At 25.7% G+C, this 16,018-nt stretch overlaps 2 protein-coding genes across 3 annotated transcripts in view; one reads left to right on the top strand and one right to left on the bottom strand.

The window, feature by feature from the left end:
* Positions 1 to 16,018, top strand: part of LOC114124535 (uncharacterized) — a 239,502-nt gene that overhangs the window by 56,597 nt on the left and 166,887 nt on the right. The gene's annotated exons all lie outside the window — the stretch shown is intronic.
* On the bottom strand, positions 5,310 to 13,849 carry LOC114124575 (uncharacterized). The gene is made up of 26 exons (XM_050202695.1): positions 13,691 to 13,849; positions 12,671 to 12,803; positions 12,358 to 12,448; positions 12,181 to 12,292; positions 11,915 to 12,009; positions 11,705 to 11,776; positions 11,540 to 11,638; positions 10,971 to 11,470; positions 10,750 to 10,840; positions 10,563 to 10,671; positions 10,380 to 10,480; positions 10,227 to 10,298; positions 10,036 to 10,128; positions 9,642 to 9,943; positions 8,401 to 8,491; positions 8,224 to 8,335; positions 7,629 to 7,723; positions 7,419 to 7,490; positions 7,251 to 7,349; positions 6,668 to 7,194; positions 6,447 to 6,537; positions 6,260 to 6,368; positions 6,077 to 6,177; positions 5,924 to 5,995; positions 5,733 to 5,825; positions 5,310 to 5,657 (listed from the first exon to the last, which is right to left on the bottom strand). The coding sequence occupies exons 2-26, from the start codon at positions 12,800 to 12,802 to the stop codon at positions 5,374 to 5,376; spliced, it is 3,615 nt and encodes a 1,204-aa protein (XP_050058652.1). The 5' UTR covers position 12,803; positions 13,691 to 13,849; the 3' UTR covers positions 5,310 to 5,373.

The raw sequence follows: 16,018 nt of genomic DNA, 5'->3' as shown, positions 1-16,018 counted from the left end.
AGAGTGACATAAAATCGCTGTCCGAATTGTAACGTTAAAGGTTCTATTAACATTTTTATTTTTGACATCAAGGAAATTACATTTTTAAATTAACTATTAAAAATAAAAAGTATATAAATCTACCAAATAAGATAAAAAGTGAAGATTGTTAACAAATTGGCAGTAGTATAGTTGAAATAATATTTGTTTTATAATAATAATTCAGTTATAAAATAAAATAACACTCGACATAATATTTTGTTAATATAATGACTTATGACATCAGTAATAAATAAAGCAATATTAATATCAAACTGGATGATGATATGATTATTATATTGTTATAGGTATTTGTGAAAACATAAAAAATTCCTTTGGTTTTAATCAAAAAGTTTAAATATACTATATGATACACGCATTATTATAGGGACTTAAAATAAAATGTTGCAGCGTTCGGTCTATTTTTTTTTTTTTTGTTATGCAAATAAATAATATAATATGTGTTGGTCTCTATATTATATTATATCTGAGTATAAATAAAGCGTGTTAATAAGTTGTATGTTACTCTGTTTATTTTAATACTATTTTTATTGAATAACATACGACTAGGCGTTACTTGTTTCATTCATATGACACGTGACTGAAAGATGACCCACAATATGAATAAAATATAACACATTCATATTAGCTTAATGCGGAATGGATTGTGACAAGAACGTCATGTCTCCAGGGAATTAATGGGGGCTGTTTCACGAAAAAATTGTTTAACATTGGATTTTGTTCCCAATTTATATTGCGTCTTGCCTATTTCCTATATTTTATTACCGTGCACCGTCGCCATTTCTATGAAATGATTTCACAGTCACTAAGGAATCACACAATTTTTTCTCGCGATATTTATATTTCAATAAAATATGTGTCATATAAGTCATCAATGTATCATTGAATAAGTATTTTTATTCTTGGATAGCAATGTTTTGTGTTTGACGATAATAGCGTATTTAATGAAGTATGCGTCAAACGCTTGAAGTCAGATCTCATAATATTATTGTATTAAACCAAATATGTGTATATTATATCGATGTTTTATTAATTAATGATTACTGTTATGCACAAGTAAAAAGTTTTTATTTATATTGCTGCAGACACTGAAAGTATATATATTGTAAGTTAACGATTAAGAGGAAACACTTGATAAAATATAACTTCAGTTTGAGTTATACGATATTTATATATTTTTTTAATTTACGTACATATGTTACACCTTACACATTGTTCAATATAGAATAATTTTCAATAATTGTACTGTTTCATTGTAATAACTGTAGAGATATTTGTGTTTAAATTTCTCCTTTTTTTCAAATCATCAGAGTAAGTTAGTTGGAAAATAGGTATCCAGTATTCAACACAGATTCTATATTTTAATATTATTTTGATTAAATTTAGCTTGGAAAATATAAAAAACAAAGAGACGTATTATAATTGAGACACATTTTATTGTATAATTTGTAATACTATATATATATATATATGTATATTGTATATATATATTATTAATTGAGGTTTTATTTCTTTTTAATAAATCTACATTCACCTTTTTATATATGCTATTTTTATGAATTCCTGCATTGAGAGAGCATAATACGAACGTCGTATAGACAAAAGTAAATCCAGAGGCTGTTCAAGCGGCTGAGATGATTAAAAAAAATATATTTATATAATACACCTATATCATGTTTTTGAGGGATTGTGAAGTTCTACTACCAGCAAACTAGTCTAGATTAAAATAATGTTGCAACTACGATGTAAACAATTAGAGTACCTGTATTATAGACTTACGTAAAAAAAGAACAAGACTCGACAGTGGCATCGCACTATTGCTTCAATTCACCACTGCATATACGTATGCCTGTTGTAGATCTTATAGATTCTTAGTGAAGAAAACACTGAATTTTGACGATTTTTTTTCTTGAACTTATTTCATCTGATTTAGGCATATAGCACATATTAAACATTTGTAATCTCGTCCACGTTATTATAGTGTTATTTTGTTTTTTATCCGTATAGGTACCTAAAGATTTAATTATACCTAGCAGTGAATCTCAATACGCATGGTTTTGACCAAGATCCATTATTTATTTAATATCATGATCAGTAATTATTATTTTATTTTTCATATACACATCACACATGCATAAACATATTATAAATAAATACTGTTTATAAAATGATAAGGTCGATAAAGTTAAGTAAAAGATAATATTAATAAATAAAATAAGATATACCCAGCATTCAGTTTGTAATCCACATTCTACGGTTGTTCTGGTTGTTCATAAGTTAATAATTTAATAATTGTCAGTACAATTATGCGTGTTTTCCGTGTAAATACATAATTTTATAATTTGTACGTGCCATTTTGTGTAAAACGTATATAAACGATTTCGAATAATGCTTAAAGTTTAAAGTGAAATACCTAGCTAATTATAATAATAATACTCATTAAAGGATTTTCTATCGAAGTTTTCAAAGCCGATGGTAAATAAATTCCATTATTTCCGATCAATTTATATTCTAGTATTATACTCAATACAATTTAAGAAAATATTTTTCTTAAAAATCCTATAGACTTACTCGTATGATATAATGAATGATTGGTACACGAGTTCATTCCGTCACCGAGATGAGTGATGCAAGAGGATTTTTCAACACCGGTAACTCATGGCCACATTTGATTGTAGATAGTATTTTGTGTAAAGATGGGTTATTTATATACGATGAGTACCTATTAATTATTTGTAGTTATTAAACAATTTATTTCACTAAATACTAAAAAATTATTCAAACTTAACGTGAAGATTATTGATGAATTTCATTACGTTCAGCTGTTTGAAGTCATTGACGTGTCTGGGAGTCATCCTCTATAACGTTTTTTTTTAATTATTAGCAGAGAAAGTCTATCTGGACTAAACAATGTTCACTCTACTTGGAAACTACACTCAAATACCACACAGTAAAAAAAATAAAACTAACTGCAATATATTTATTTAAATAATATTACTTTTTTTAAAATTACTAACTACGGGATAGTTTTACCTTTACGAACCCTTACTTTATAGACTGCTTAGCTTAAAGTTTTAAATATGTTTAAATTTAGTAAAAAAAGAAAAAATAACTCTGATTTACAACGCTGTAAATAACTCTATTTGTGCTGTTTTCAACCAAACGTTGTAAATCCGTCCAATAGATGCCGCTCTAAATAACAAGGATTACAATCTGAAATATTATTATTATCATTATTATTATAACACTACGAAGAATAATTTAAAAAATAATAGGTAATTATAATTCTTTTATAAAGTCATAATAAATTATTAATTTATAATGTTTCTAGTAATACTACTACTACGTTAATTATAACAATGTTGTACAACATATTATTATTAATATTATTAATTTATTCGTTTGAAAATTTAAGATCCATAATTTTAATTTTGTCACACAAATTGATTTAGAAAATAAAAAAATTAAAATATGATAATGATAAAAATAATAATAAAATTGGTATTTTATTTTTATAAAGACTTAAAATTGTAGAAAAATTATATTTTCAATAGCTGAAATTCTTTTAGAGCTGATGTTTCATCATCAAAATAATAGCCATGAATAATATTAGATAGGTACTAACTTTTATTTTTACACAATATATAACATACTAGTTTGAATTTTGTAGAACAAATAAATGATTGTATATTTATGACAGATATTATTTTCATTTTGAACGAGTACCTATGCCATTTATAATTAATTAAATATTACAAAAGAAATTCTTTTAACTGTATAATGTGATATGATGAGGTGGCAATGTTGGTATTTACCACTGTTCGATATAAAAGTAGCCTAATAAACTTTTTTTTTGGTGAAAACCATTGTAATATTTTTAGTATAAAAAATGTTTTTTTGAAACTCATATAATAAGTGGTAGCTACCTACAACATTGATACGTAAGTATAAGTATTGATATTAAAAATGTTACGATTTTTTTACTATATAAAATAGTTTGCACTTTTTTAAAGATTTTGATAAACTTCTAACTTTAACGGCTTATAAAAAATATGTTGACTTACATTTTTTAATTGGTATATTATAAAAAACTGAAGAGAACTCTCGCATAACATATTATTTATTATGATTTTAATCAAGTAAAATTATTTTGAAAATTGTGCAGCATCATATTTAGAATAGGTAATTCAAATGTTGGACATTAAGTACTTCTATTACAGGTTAATACGAGACGGAAGAACACAAGAAGAAGATTATATTAAATTAGACAAGGCACTTTGTAGTTAAACCGAGTAAAATTTTATTCATAATAAACATAATATTAATATAGTTAGAGACTCGATACGGCTTTCGAGTTTCGACTTTTAACCATTTTTACACATAAAAAAGCATCGGGTAGGAGACGGAACAGAGTATCCAATCCATCGTAATTGGATTGTCTAGCCAATATCCATTTACATCGATGATGACTGATGGCTAGATACTGGTTCGTTTTAATTAATATATATATATTTTTTTTTTTTTTTTTGAAGATGAAAAAAATAACAGAACAAGTAAAGTTTCAAATCGTTAACCTAATCTAAGGCATTGAATTTTCCTAAAAAATTCCGATTTTTAGACACTCCAACAATTTAACGCTTTTTCAACTTACCAAGTTTTCTATTGAACAATTTACTTTTTTCCAACACTAAGCCACCATAGGCGAGTTACAAACACCGGAATTAAGCCGCATCAGTAGCTGTAGTATTATAATAGGTACTATATAAAAATTTAAATGGCTGCACAAACTATATGATGTATACAAAAAACAATTTTAATCAAAAAACATAATATAATGACCCCCTATAAATAAGAATATTTTATAATACTTACCTATTTTATGTTTACATTATAATATATATATTTTTTTATTAGTTGTAATTTTTACCATTAAAAGGCTAACGATATTATACATTATCATTGGTATCAACTTATAATTCATTACATAGACATATACCGTAAACTGTAAGAAGATTTGTATCAATAATAAACAATTAATTTGAATAATTGAATATTCTTCCATAAAACCATAGTTTAATACTAGAATGTGTCAAGTTTTTTTATCAATTTGTTAACCAGTAACCAATTTCAATATAAAATATCAAAATACTTTTCTATTTAATCCATATTGTTATCAAAAAGTATACACATAATTTTAAAATCTATTCAATCCAAAAAGGAAAATTTAGGTTATAGTAAAGAAAGGTATTGAAAATAATAAAACAAATAAATGCTATTTATATTTATTTATTGAATTGAGTGTATTGACATAATGTATAATATATATTAAATTATTTAACACCCTATGCTAATTGATGATGATGTAGATGAATAAGATGAACTACTCATGCTATAACTACTGCTGCTACTGCTACTCCAACATGAAGTGGTCGATTCAAAAAATGAACGATCAAATGTGTAACTTACACCTATTTCCGCAGTCTGATCTATTTTGACCAACTTGTTTGGATTATATCCAGAGCGCAATATTTCTTGATTTATATTGGCCAATATTTTCTGGGATGGAATTCTATCTCTAGTATAACAATAAAGATTGTATGATGGTTCGTCACCACAGTCTAAAAAAAAAAATAATCAACCAAATAATCGACAGATAATAACGTATTATTTAATTTAACTATGTAAATACTAACTGAAGAAGGGGTTATTGAACTGGTTTGCAAGGCATATAATTAAGTATTCACCCGGGCTGTATCCTACAATACTTAATATGACTTGGTATTGGTCTGTAATTAAGTTTATATTTTATTAATTATTATACACCATAAATCTGAGAAAAAATATTTTAATCCAAGCACAGTTTAAATTAACAATACATATTTACATATATCAAATGGTCGTTTGCAAACCATTCCATCCAAGTTAAGTGGACTCAATTCTTTTATTGGGTTTGGATCTGAAATGTCATGCAATTTTAAATATAAATTACTATCATCAATATCATAAAGTTTAAGTAATAAAAAATAATTGATCTTACAATATCCTTCATGAAACAGTGCAAAAACGGTTGAACCAAATTCATGATCTGCAGGATAAGCAGACATTATAAAACCTCTCGTTTCTTGAACTAAACCGGTCCTAAAATAATATAAAAACAATTTATTAATACATTTTAAAATATAAAAATATTTTATTAGGTATCTAATAGGTTTAGGTTTACCTCATGTTCATACCACGATCCACGAACATATAAGGAGTATTGACATCCCAATCATCCTTACATGAATCATCAATCGATAATTGCAATGCGGATGCAGGGAAAGCAGTATCTAAATACATTGATAAGTTTAATGTTTATCTATGTTTGAACCAAATGTCTTAGCATAAACATCCGCCGTTTTACTTACTTAACATTCCGACTCTCGTATCTGGGCTATTGCCAAATGAGCATGGTGAACCTTGGATCATGTAATATAATCCACTCATAGCGTCTCTAACCTATAAACAAAATATGCAATAGTTAATATTTTATTTGAAAATAAATCACTTAATATTTGAATACTGGATTATTCCATGTAAACTAAAGCATATAAAATGGTAGAATAGTTTTAGATGTTTGAATATTTACAGTTGTAAAGTCCAGGCCTTTATAGATTTGGATACCCTTGTATAAACTACTTGGTCCAATACTAAACGGGCTAGTGAAATCTGGACTTAAGTCAATTATAACACTCGATGTCTGCACTGTAGTTGTTGAAGTTGTTGAAGAACCGTAACTGTTACCATTATCAACGGATTTTGTTACTGATTGTGTAGTTGTGGAAGTGTGTTGAATCGCGCTATCAATATCACCAGATAATGAAGATATTGAGGTTCCTGAAGATAATGAAGGTACCGAAGATATTGAAGGTATTGAAGATCCTGTAGGTATTTTAGATCCTGTAGGTATTTTAGATCCTGTAGGTATTAAAGATCCTGTAGGTATTAAGGATCCTGAAGGTGATAGTGATGATGCAATCGAATCATACGAATGATCAACGCTTATCAAATAGTTAGCGCTTAGACCACTTCTCTCAATGTCTTCGAATGCTTTACTGTAGGTACTCCATTCAGGTACAAGTGCTCTTGTCAATACCCAAATGATATAATCATTTCCTAAAATTTATTTATTATATGAAGCACTTAAATTACATTTTTCATAATATTCTTACCGCAGAATAAGTTTTCATATCGGTTGATAACGACTAAAACCATATACTCTTCCCAACATTTATCAGCACCGATCACAGCGACCGTATATTCTCTCTGACCTGGTATAATAACAGAAATGTGTGATTCAACAAGTTATCATTATTAATTATATCATAATGGTAACTTACAAAAACCCTCGATTTTGTGTCTGATTAAAGTGTCGTCAACGAATGGATATTTTTCGATTATTGGGTTTTTATCTGGAATTAAATGTATTAATCATTTACTATACAATTAGATTATTGTTTGCATTCCAAACAAAACTTAGATTGTTTAAACGATGGAAATATTTTAAAAAGCATAATAGTACAAATTGTTATAAATTATGCTTTACTCACAATAATTTTCTGTTCCAACGTTAAAGAGTGCATATTTGCTACATTTCCCATATGCTGGACTAAACAATAATCTTGTTTGTTCTATAGTTTGGGTGCTAATAAAAGACAATTTATAAATATTTTAAAAATTCTTGTACGTTGTTCAAAAAAAAGAGGATACATTTAACCTCTTTCTTTTTAAATATAACATAAAATATTTTATAGTATTAAAATCTGTAATTTAAAATATCTTACACCACGTGAGATTATTTAAATAATTTTTGTAATTATCATATTATTTATGTTGTTACAATACTTTTTCTTTATCTCGTAGTATTAACAAATTATAAATTTGATATTATTTAGAATTTCAATCGAATTCAATTCACCAGATATTTCACGAATTAGTAGTATAATTTGGTTAATATTTAATTAGTTAATTTTTAAATCGTTGTAGTACTAAACTTATGAATTACTGTCTATTAATACTGAATAATATCACGCTTGTTCAGCTCTTTAAAATGGTGTTGGAAGGTACTTTGCCAGAATGACATCGGTCTATTTTTGTAAAATCATTTAACTTTAAACTTGAATAAAATAGGTACGTAATACTTACTAGACATTGAATGATTGATCAATAACTTCGTACTCGGTGTTGAAATCGGTAGAATCACAAGGTGTGGTATCCGTGAATATTAATTCATTTAAGGTGCTTGGGAAACAACTGCCTGTTATACGGTTTAAGATGAAAATTTTAATATTTTTAATAGTCATTCGATAGTACTGTACATACAGAAAAGTCCTGTTTTTAATGGGTTGTTTCCTGGTATGAGTGTTGGTGTTGTCATTTGTACGCGCCATGTTCTTTGGAATGCAAGGGTAGACTAGAAATTAAGTAACTTAATCAACTATTGAAAATAAAATATTAGTTTAATATCGTCTAAATAAATTAACCAATAACAGTGTAAGTGAACAGATCCCCGGGCCAACATTGTAAGAAGAGTATTACATACAATTTAGACTATCTATATCCATTAATAATTATAAAGACAAAAAAGTTTAACAATTATTGTAACAACATTATTAAATTTGATATAGCATACATTTTAGGTTTTATTATAAGTATAGGTATTAAGTATATTTTCCTGGCAATATTATCTCTTGCAACTTATGGCAGAGATAAATTAAGTATACATATACAGTCCGTATGTTGATATATTCATGAATTTATGATATTTATATTTTTATTACCTATCTTTGTGCTTTAATTTCACAAAATAATTGAATGTGTTCAAAATATGTTATAATGTGAATATTATTAAGACATTGATAGAAATAAAGTCCATGTAAAGTCACCCAACTCGTAATCTATAAGTCCTTCAGTCATGCAAGTCATGAGAGTGTTGGCTTATTGGGGTCATTATTAATTCTATAAAATCTCAACATTACAAAGCTTAATATTTTTCCCCATTTCAATTTTAGAATTTAAGAGCCGTCACATATTGTTGTTGAAATTTATAGGTTATATTTCATTTTATATTGAATGAATTAAAATGTATACACCAAAGAATTGTGCACATATCATAATATAATTATATAGTACATTATTATTAAGAAACACATTTTTTTCTTATCTTATTCAGTAAAATATCAAATTTAAAATATAGGATTTGTAACTATCGCACATAACTGAATTTTTCTATAAATTTCCTAATAAACAATATTATCTCGTTTCTTATTATTTTTTTACTTACGCATATATTATTAAACAAACGGTTAATAGATGTTAACATATATTATATATTATTAATAGTGAACACTAACTAGTTGAGGTCATTAATGTCAATTATATATCGATAATAAAATTTACTTAATATTTTTAGGAAAACAAATTGATTAATCTCAATTTAAAAAAATCCCATACACGACATATTCCTTCAAAATTATGAAAGGCGTCAAGCATTTTATAATGTACACAATTTTAATATAATATTTTATAATTTTTATTTTTCAATGCTATACTTAAATACTTACGTATTGGTCGTCAAAAGTTTTAACGATCCAGTTTGGTGGACATATTTTAGGAAGGTCTAATAAAGGAGAACCTCCAAGAGTTAAATCCAAACTTCTAGACGAAGAAAAAGGAGTCACTGGTGATTCATATAATGATCTATCAAATACATAATTGCTATCAATTTTATTCGTCTGATCAAATCTGACTAAGACATTTGGGTTAAATCCACAACGCAAGATTTCTTGGGTTATCTTATTCATTGTGCTCTGACTTGGGATTTGATCTCTTGTATAACATAGGATTATAGGTGTTGTATCTGTATCTGAAAATTTAAAACATGACGTAGATATAATAAACAAAATCCCTAAAACATATTAAAAAATTATACAATTTGTGGGTTATGTAAATACTAACTATAGAAAGTGTTCTTGAACTGGTTTGCAATGCATAAAATTAAGTATTCACCCGGGCTGTATCCTATAATACTTAATATGACTTGGTATTGATCTGTAAACAAGTTAATATTTTATTAATTATTATACACCATAAATCTGAGAAAAAATATTTTAATCCAAGCACAGTTTAAATTAACAATACATATTTACATATATCAAAAGGTCGTTTGCAAACCATTCCATCCAAGTTAAGTGGACTCAATTCTTTTATTGGGTTTGGATCTGAAATGTCATGCAATTTTAAATATAAATTACTATCATCAATATCATAAAGTTTAAGTAATAAAAAATAATTGATCTTACAATATCCTTCATGAAACAGTGCAAAAACGGTTGAACCAAATTCATGATCTGCAGGATAAGCGGACATTATAAAACCTCTCGTTTCTTGAACTAAACCGGTCCTAAAATAATATAAAAACAATTTATTAATACATTTTAAAATATAAAAATATTTTATTAGGTATCTAATAGGTTTAGGTTTACCTCATATTCATACCACGATCCACGAACATATAAGGAGTATTGACATCCCAATCATCCTTACATGAATCATCAATCGATAATTGCAATGCGGATGCAGGGAAAGCAGTATCTAAATACATTGATAAGTTTAATGTTTATCTATGTTTGAACCAAATGTCTTAGCATAAACATCCGCCGTTTTACTTACTTATCATTCCAATTTTTGCCTTGGGATTATCGTCTAACGAAACTGGTGTACATTGGGATAAGTAATAATGTCCACTCATGGCTTCTCTAACCTGGAAACAAAATATACAATAGTTAATATTTAATTTAAAAATAAATCACTTTACATATGAATATTGGATTTTTCAATAAAAACTGAAGCATATTAAAATGTGGAATAATTGAAAATATTTAAACATTTACAGTTCTAAGATCCAGGCCCTTATAGATTCGGCCACTGTTGTATCTGTTGTATAAACCACAGGGTCCAATATCATAAGGACTAGTGAAATCTGGACTTAAGTCAATTATAACACTCGATGTCTGCACTGTAGTTGTTGAAATTGTTGAAAAACCGTAACTGTTACCATTATCAACGGATTTTGTTACTGATTGTGTAGTTGTGGAAGTTTGTTGTATCGCGCTATCAATATCACCAGACAATGAAGATATTGAGGTTCCTGAAGATAATGAAGGTACCGAAGATATTGAAGGTATTGAAGATCCTGTAGGTATTTTAGATCCTGTAGGTATTAAAGATCCTGTAGGTGATAGTGATGATGCAATTGAATCATATGAATGATCAACACTTATCAAATGGTAAGGGTTGAGTTTACTCCTCTGAATGTCTTCGAATGCTTTATTGTAGGTACTCCATTCAGGTACAAGTGCTCTTGTCAATACAAATATTAAATAATCATTGTCTGAAAAATATTTTTATAATTTATTTATTATATGAAGCACTTAAATTACATTTTTCATAATATTCTTACCGCAGAATAAGTTTTCATATCGGTTGATAACGACTAAAACCATATACTCTTCCCAAAATTTATCAGCACCGATCACAGCGACCGTATATTCTCTCTGACCTGGTATAATAACAGAAATGTGTGATTCAACAAGTTATCATTATTTATATCATAATGGTAACTTACAAAAACCCTCGATTTTGTGTCTGATTAAAGTGTCGTCAACGAATGGATATTTTTCGATTATTGGGTTTTTATCTGGAATTAAATGTATTAATCATTTACTATACAATTAGATTATTGTTTGCATTCCAAACAAAACTTAGATTGTTTAAACGATGGAAATATTTTAAAAAGCATAATAGTACAAATTGTTATAAATTATGCTTTACTCACAATAATTTTCTGTTCCAACGTTAAAGAGTGCATATTTGCTACATTTCCCATATGCTGGACTAAACAATAATCTTGTTTGTTCTATAGTTTGGGTGCTAATAAAAGACAATTTATTAATATTATATACCTTCATATACATTAATCATAAAAACAGTTAAAACATAATATTTAATCGATTTTTAAAACACAACGTAAAAAGTATTAGTACTTAGAATTAACAACAATGGATATGTGTAACTTAATTCCTTATTCTTATGTATACTCACTAGATATTGAATGATTGATCAATCACTTCGTATTCAGTGTTGAAATCAGTATCATCACAAGGTGTGGTATCCGTGAATATCAATTCATTTAAGGTGCTTGGATAACAACTACCTGTTATACGATTTAAGATGAACATTTTAATATTTTTAATAGTCATTTGATAAAACTATACTTACAGAAAAGTCCAGTTTTTAATGGGTCACTTCCAGGTACCATAAATGGTGTTGTCATTTGTACGTGCCATTTTTTTTGGAATGCTAATGTTGCCTGAAAGTATTAATATGGAATATAAATGTTTTACTTTAAAAATATAACTTTTTGAATGAAGACATTTTTTAACAATTTATTATTCTCCATAGCACTGTTTTTAATAAATTCGATCGTTTTGTGTTGTCTTGTTTAGTTTTTACAATGTCATAATTTATCTAAAGGTCTATGGAGAACACAAATAATAATTAATATATTAATGGAGTATTTTTTATTACTTACATATTGAGATTCAAATTCTTTAATGTCCCATTCACTAGGACATATTTTAGGCACACCTGAACACGAGGGTTTCTTTATTGGGCATGCCAAAGCAGTAGAAATAATAACGCAAAGACTTAGTACAGTCCTCATCCTTGTAATAAAAACGTAAAATAAGTTTTAAAAAAAATTATCTTTTTTCATTTTGTCTTTATTTCTATACCATTATTATTAGTTTTTGTTATTTATTATGGCTTTACACTTAAACATTAGTAAGTAGATACGTTTTAAATTAAATTATAAATATAGGCATCAATATTAATTTTAGTGTTATAATGAAGTCTGTAATACAATGATTATTGTTCTTAATATTATTATTCAACTTCTTGCTTATTGATATTTTTATTATTTATTTTTTAATCCATAAACATTCATCATTTAAATTGTTCTGAATAACGACATTTAAAATTACTGTTTATAATCGGTTATATTATGAAATAATATTATATTTTATTGAGTTATTAATCAGCTGTATAGTTAATTTTTTTTATTTAAAGATTATTTACACAAGACAAAATTAGTAATAAGTTAATTTTTTTATTTTATAAAAATATTGTATTTTATGGGATTTTAAAACTTTTTCGTATATACATGACACAAATGACTAAATAATTTAAAAATATGAAGATATTTGAGATAAAAATTATCAAAATAAAGATAAAATGTTTGTCTTATATAAATTTATAATTAACTATATAATATATAATCACAATTATGGTTTTATACATATTGTTAATAAATTAATTTTTCCTAGATAACATAATTTATTACTTATTTCAAAATACAGTATCTACATCAGAATAACAGATATATTTTTTTTATAAAAAGAAGAAAATCCATTAAAATATAAGCACAGTTTTAGTTTTTTTATCTTCATACATATTATACAAAATATTATTATTTTATTATTTTTTGTGTAATATGTTTCCTAAATAACTGTAATAAAGTTCTAATCAGTACATTATGTTAATAAAAGTTTACCTGTTAGTTGCCTTTGACCGGTTTCCAACAAGACGAACTGAAAGTTGATTCTAGTTGTGCCAGTACCTCTTATTTATAGTTAAAAATTGTAGTAAATATTTATTTTACATAAACTAAAAAATCAATCAACGTCAACATTTGTGTTTACAATATCAACAATATGATCTGTGACTTTATTTTATTTGATTTAATAAATGTTTACTAAAATATGATTTATGACATGGAACTATTTTGTTAAAAACGTTTTATACGCAAAAAACAAAGTATTATTTAATTATATAGAATTTTATTCTTATTTATGCGCCTAAGAATGCTACATTTTTAAATTTTCATTATTTTATAATCTCTCATGTTTGATATTTTATTTTATAGCGTCGTAAATCTATTTCGACAGTTTATATGTTATTGTTAGGTAATGAAGAAAAGTTAGGAAGAAAATTCATTTTTCTCGACTAATATTATCAATTTTAGTTCTGTAGAGATAACACTTAGAAATTCCACTTTGTTGTATAATTTGAATGTGTTTTATTACTTAGAAAGAATGTAATTGTCTAAAGAACTGTGAAATACCATTACGATGTTCGTAATCTAATAATTTGGATAGTTTAACATTATGAACATTTTATTTGTATTGTCGATCGTTTATAATTGTTAAAAAAAATATATATTATATAAGAAACATCAACTTATGTACCTACTAAGTAAATTGTATGATATATTTATACTACTATTAAATAAATTTATTTTACTCTTTGTAAGTTATACAGTACGAGTATGTCAGCTGAATTCGTATTTTATGAAAACGTTACATTTAAAATTATCATTATAAGTATAAAATGTAATAATATTCCGTAAAAGTGTTCACTACCCATAAATAATATTTTTATAATAATATTATAATTTAGATTAATTATATTTTTTCTTTAAATAAGAACAAAATTACTAAATTCATTGTTCTTTGTTTAAATATCTAATTACATTTTTACTAAAAATGGTTACAGAAAAATTTTGTTTTATATATTTTTTGGTTATTGTAAAAACAAAATCTATGAAGGTATATTTGTGATACATAAATTCCATTAATCTGGTTATATAATAAGATTTTTTACGTTTGACCTTCAAAGTACTAACCAAATCCAATTTTCTACCACAAAGCACTCTTTTAAATATTAAATAATATAATGAAGCATTTTAACAACCTCAAAAAGTATATTCATCGCATCGCTCATAGTCTAAATTATGCAGTAAATCAAGTTTAAAGATCTCTTAAATAAATTTTGGATTATTCCTTCTGAGGAAAAACAGAACTAGTTAATCTATTCCTGATTGTATAACAAGCTATATACTTATTTACAGTAAGATTAACAATCCATACATTTTAAAATTCTATTTTATGAAAAAAAAATAGTTATAATCTAATACCATATTATATTCAATATTTGGTATTTTACACTTACTATTTTAATATAGCTAGTATTGTGTTTCAGCGTTTGCCATCAAAATAAATACTTGAAATATAAAATCAGTTATTAATATTGATTTCATTAAAAACACAAGGGTGAATATAATAATGGTAATTTAAAATGTCAGATATCCAAAGCACGCAAATATCTAAATTACTAAACACATTACCAAAAAATCATCAAAAATAAATCGCTGAAAATATAACTTTTCTATTTATAAACATATACTATATCTTCTTTACAACATTCTTATAATTAAATTATTATTATTTTTTTTTTTTTGTATTAAGTGCAAATTCTATTTATGTTTTGAAAATTGTCTAAAAATGTCTTAATCCACTGGGCGAAAGTTAAGTCGTATAAAAAGTGTATGATCATACAACCATTTCTATCCTAAAATATAGTGGTAACATACAATTCCTCTTAATAAAAATAAATCAACATATATATATTATATATTATTTGACAAATTATATTATTATTTTTATTATTATTATTATTAAAAAATGTGAACAATTTACAATGGTGCATTTAATATTTTTAATGAAATAGATACTAACATCAAGCGAATTCGGGTTATGAAAATAATTTATAAACTTTTTTAATGTGTACAATAAACGTTATAATTTAATAAATAATTATATTAAATTTTTACCTAGTGTGTTAAGTATAACCATCTAAAATATCATTAGCAAGAGCTTATTTCTAGTTTATTATTTTTTGTGTAAATAAATAAATATAATTTTTATCAATACATTGATTACTAATTAGTATTTAGTAAAGTAAGTAATTATAGTAATTACCGTTATAAAATGTAGCATTTACCTATATAAAGCGTATCTTGCTTTATTAATAAAACATGTAT

Source organism: Aphis gossypii, chromosome 3, assembly GCF_020184175.1.
Source record: "Aphis gossypii isolate Hap1 chromosome 3, ASM2018417v2, whole genome shotgun sequence".
Taxonomy (NCBI): Eukaryota; Metazoa; Arthropoda; class Insecta; order Hemiptera; family Aphididae; genus Aphis; species Aphis gossypii.
The sequence above is the reverse complement of the archived record's forward strand: the minus strand, read 5'-3'. Positions and strand labels throughout refer to the sequence as shown.

What these genes read in the sequence shown, in the direction of transcription:
- LOC114124575 (XM_050202695.1), bottom strand. Translation starts at nt 12,802, where the DNA reads ATGAGGACTGTACTAAGTCTTTGCGTTATTATTTCTACTGCTTTGGCA. An exon ending in CAAACGACCTTTTGATATAT is followed by an intron (nt 10,129 to 10,226) that starts GTAAATATGTAT and finishes ACTTGTTTACAG; the next exon opens with ATCAATACCAAGTCATATTA. An exon ending in GATCGTGGTATGAACATGAG is followed by an intron (nt 6,178 to 6,259) that starts GTAAACCTAAAC and finishes ATATTATTTTAG; the next exon opens with GACCGGTTTAGTTCAAGAAA.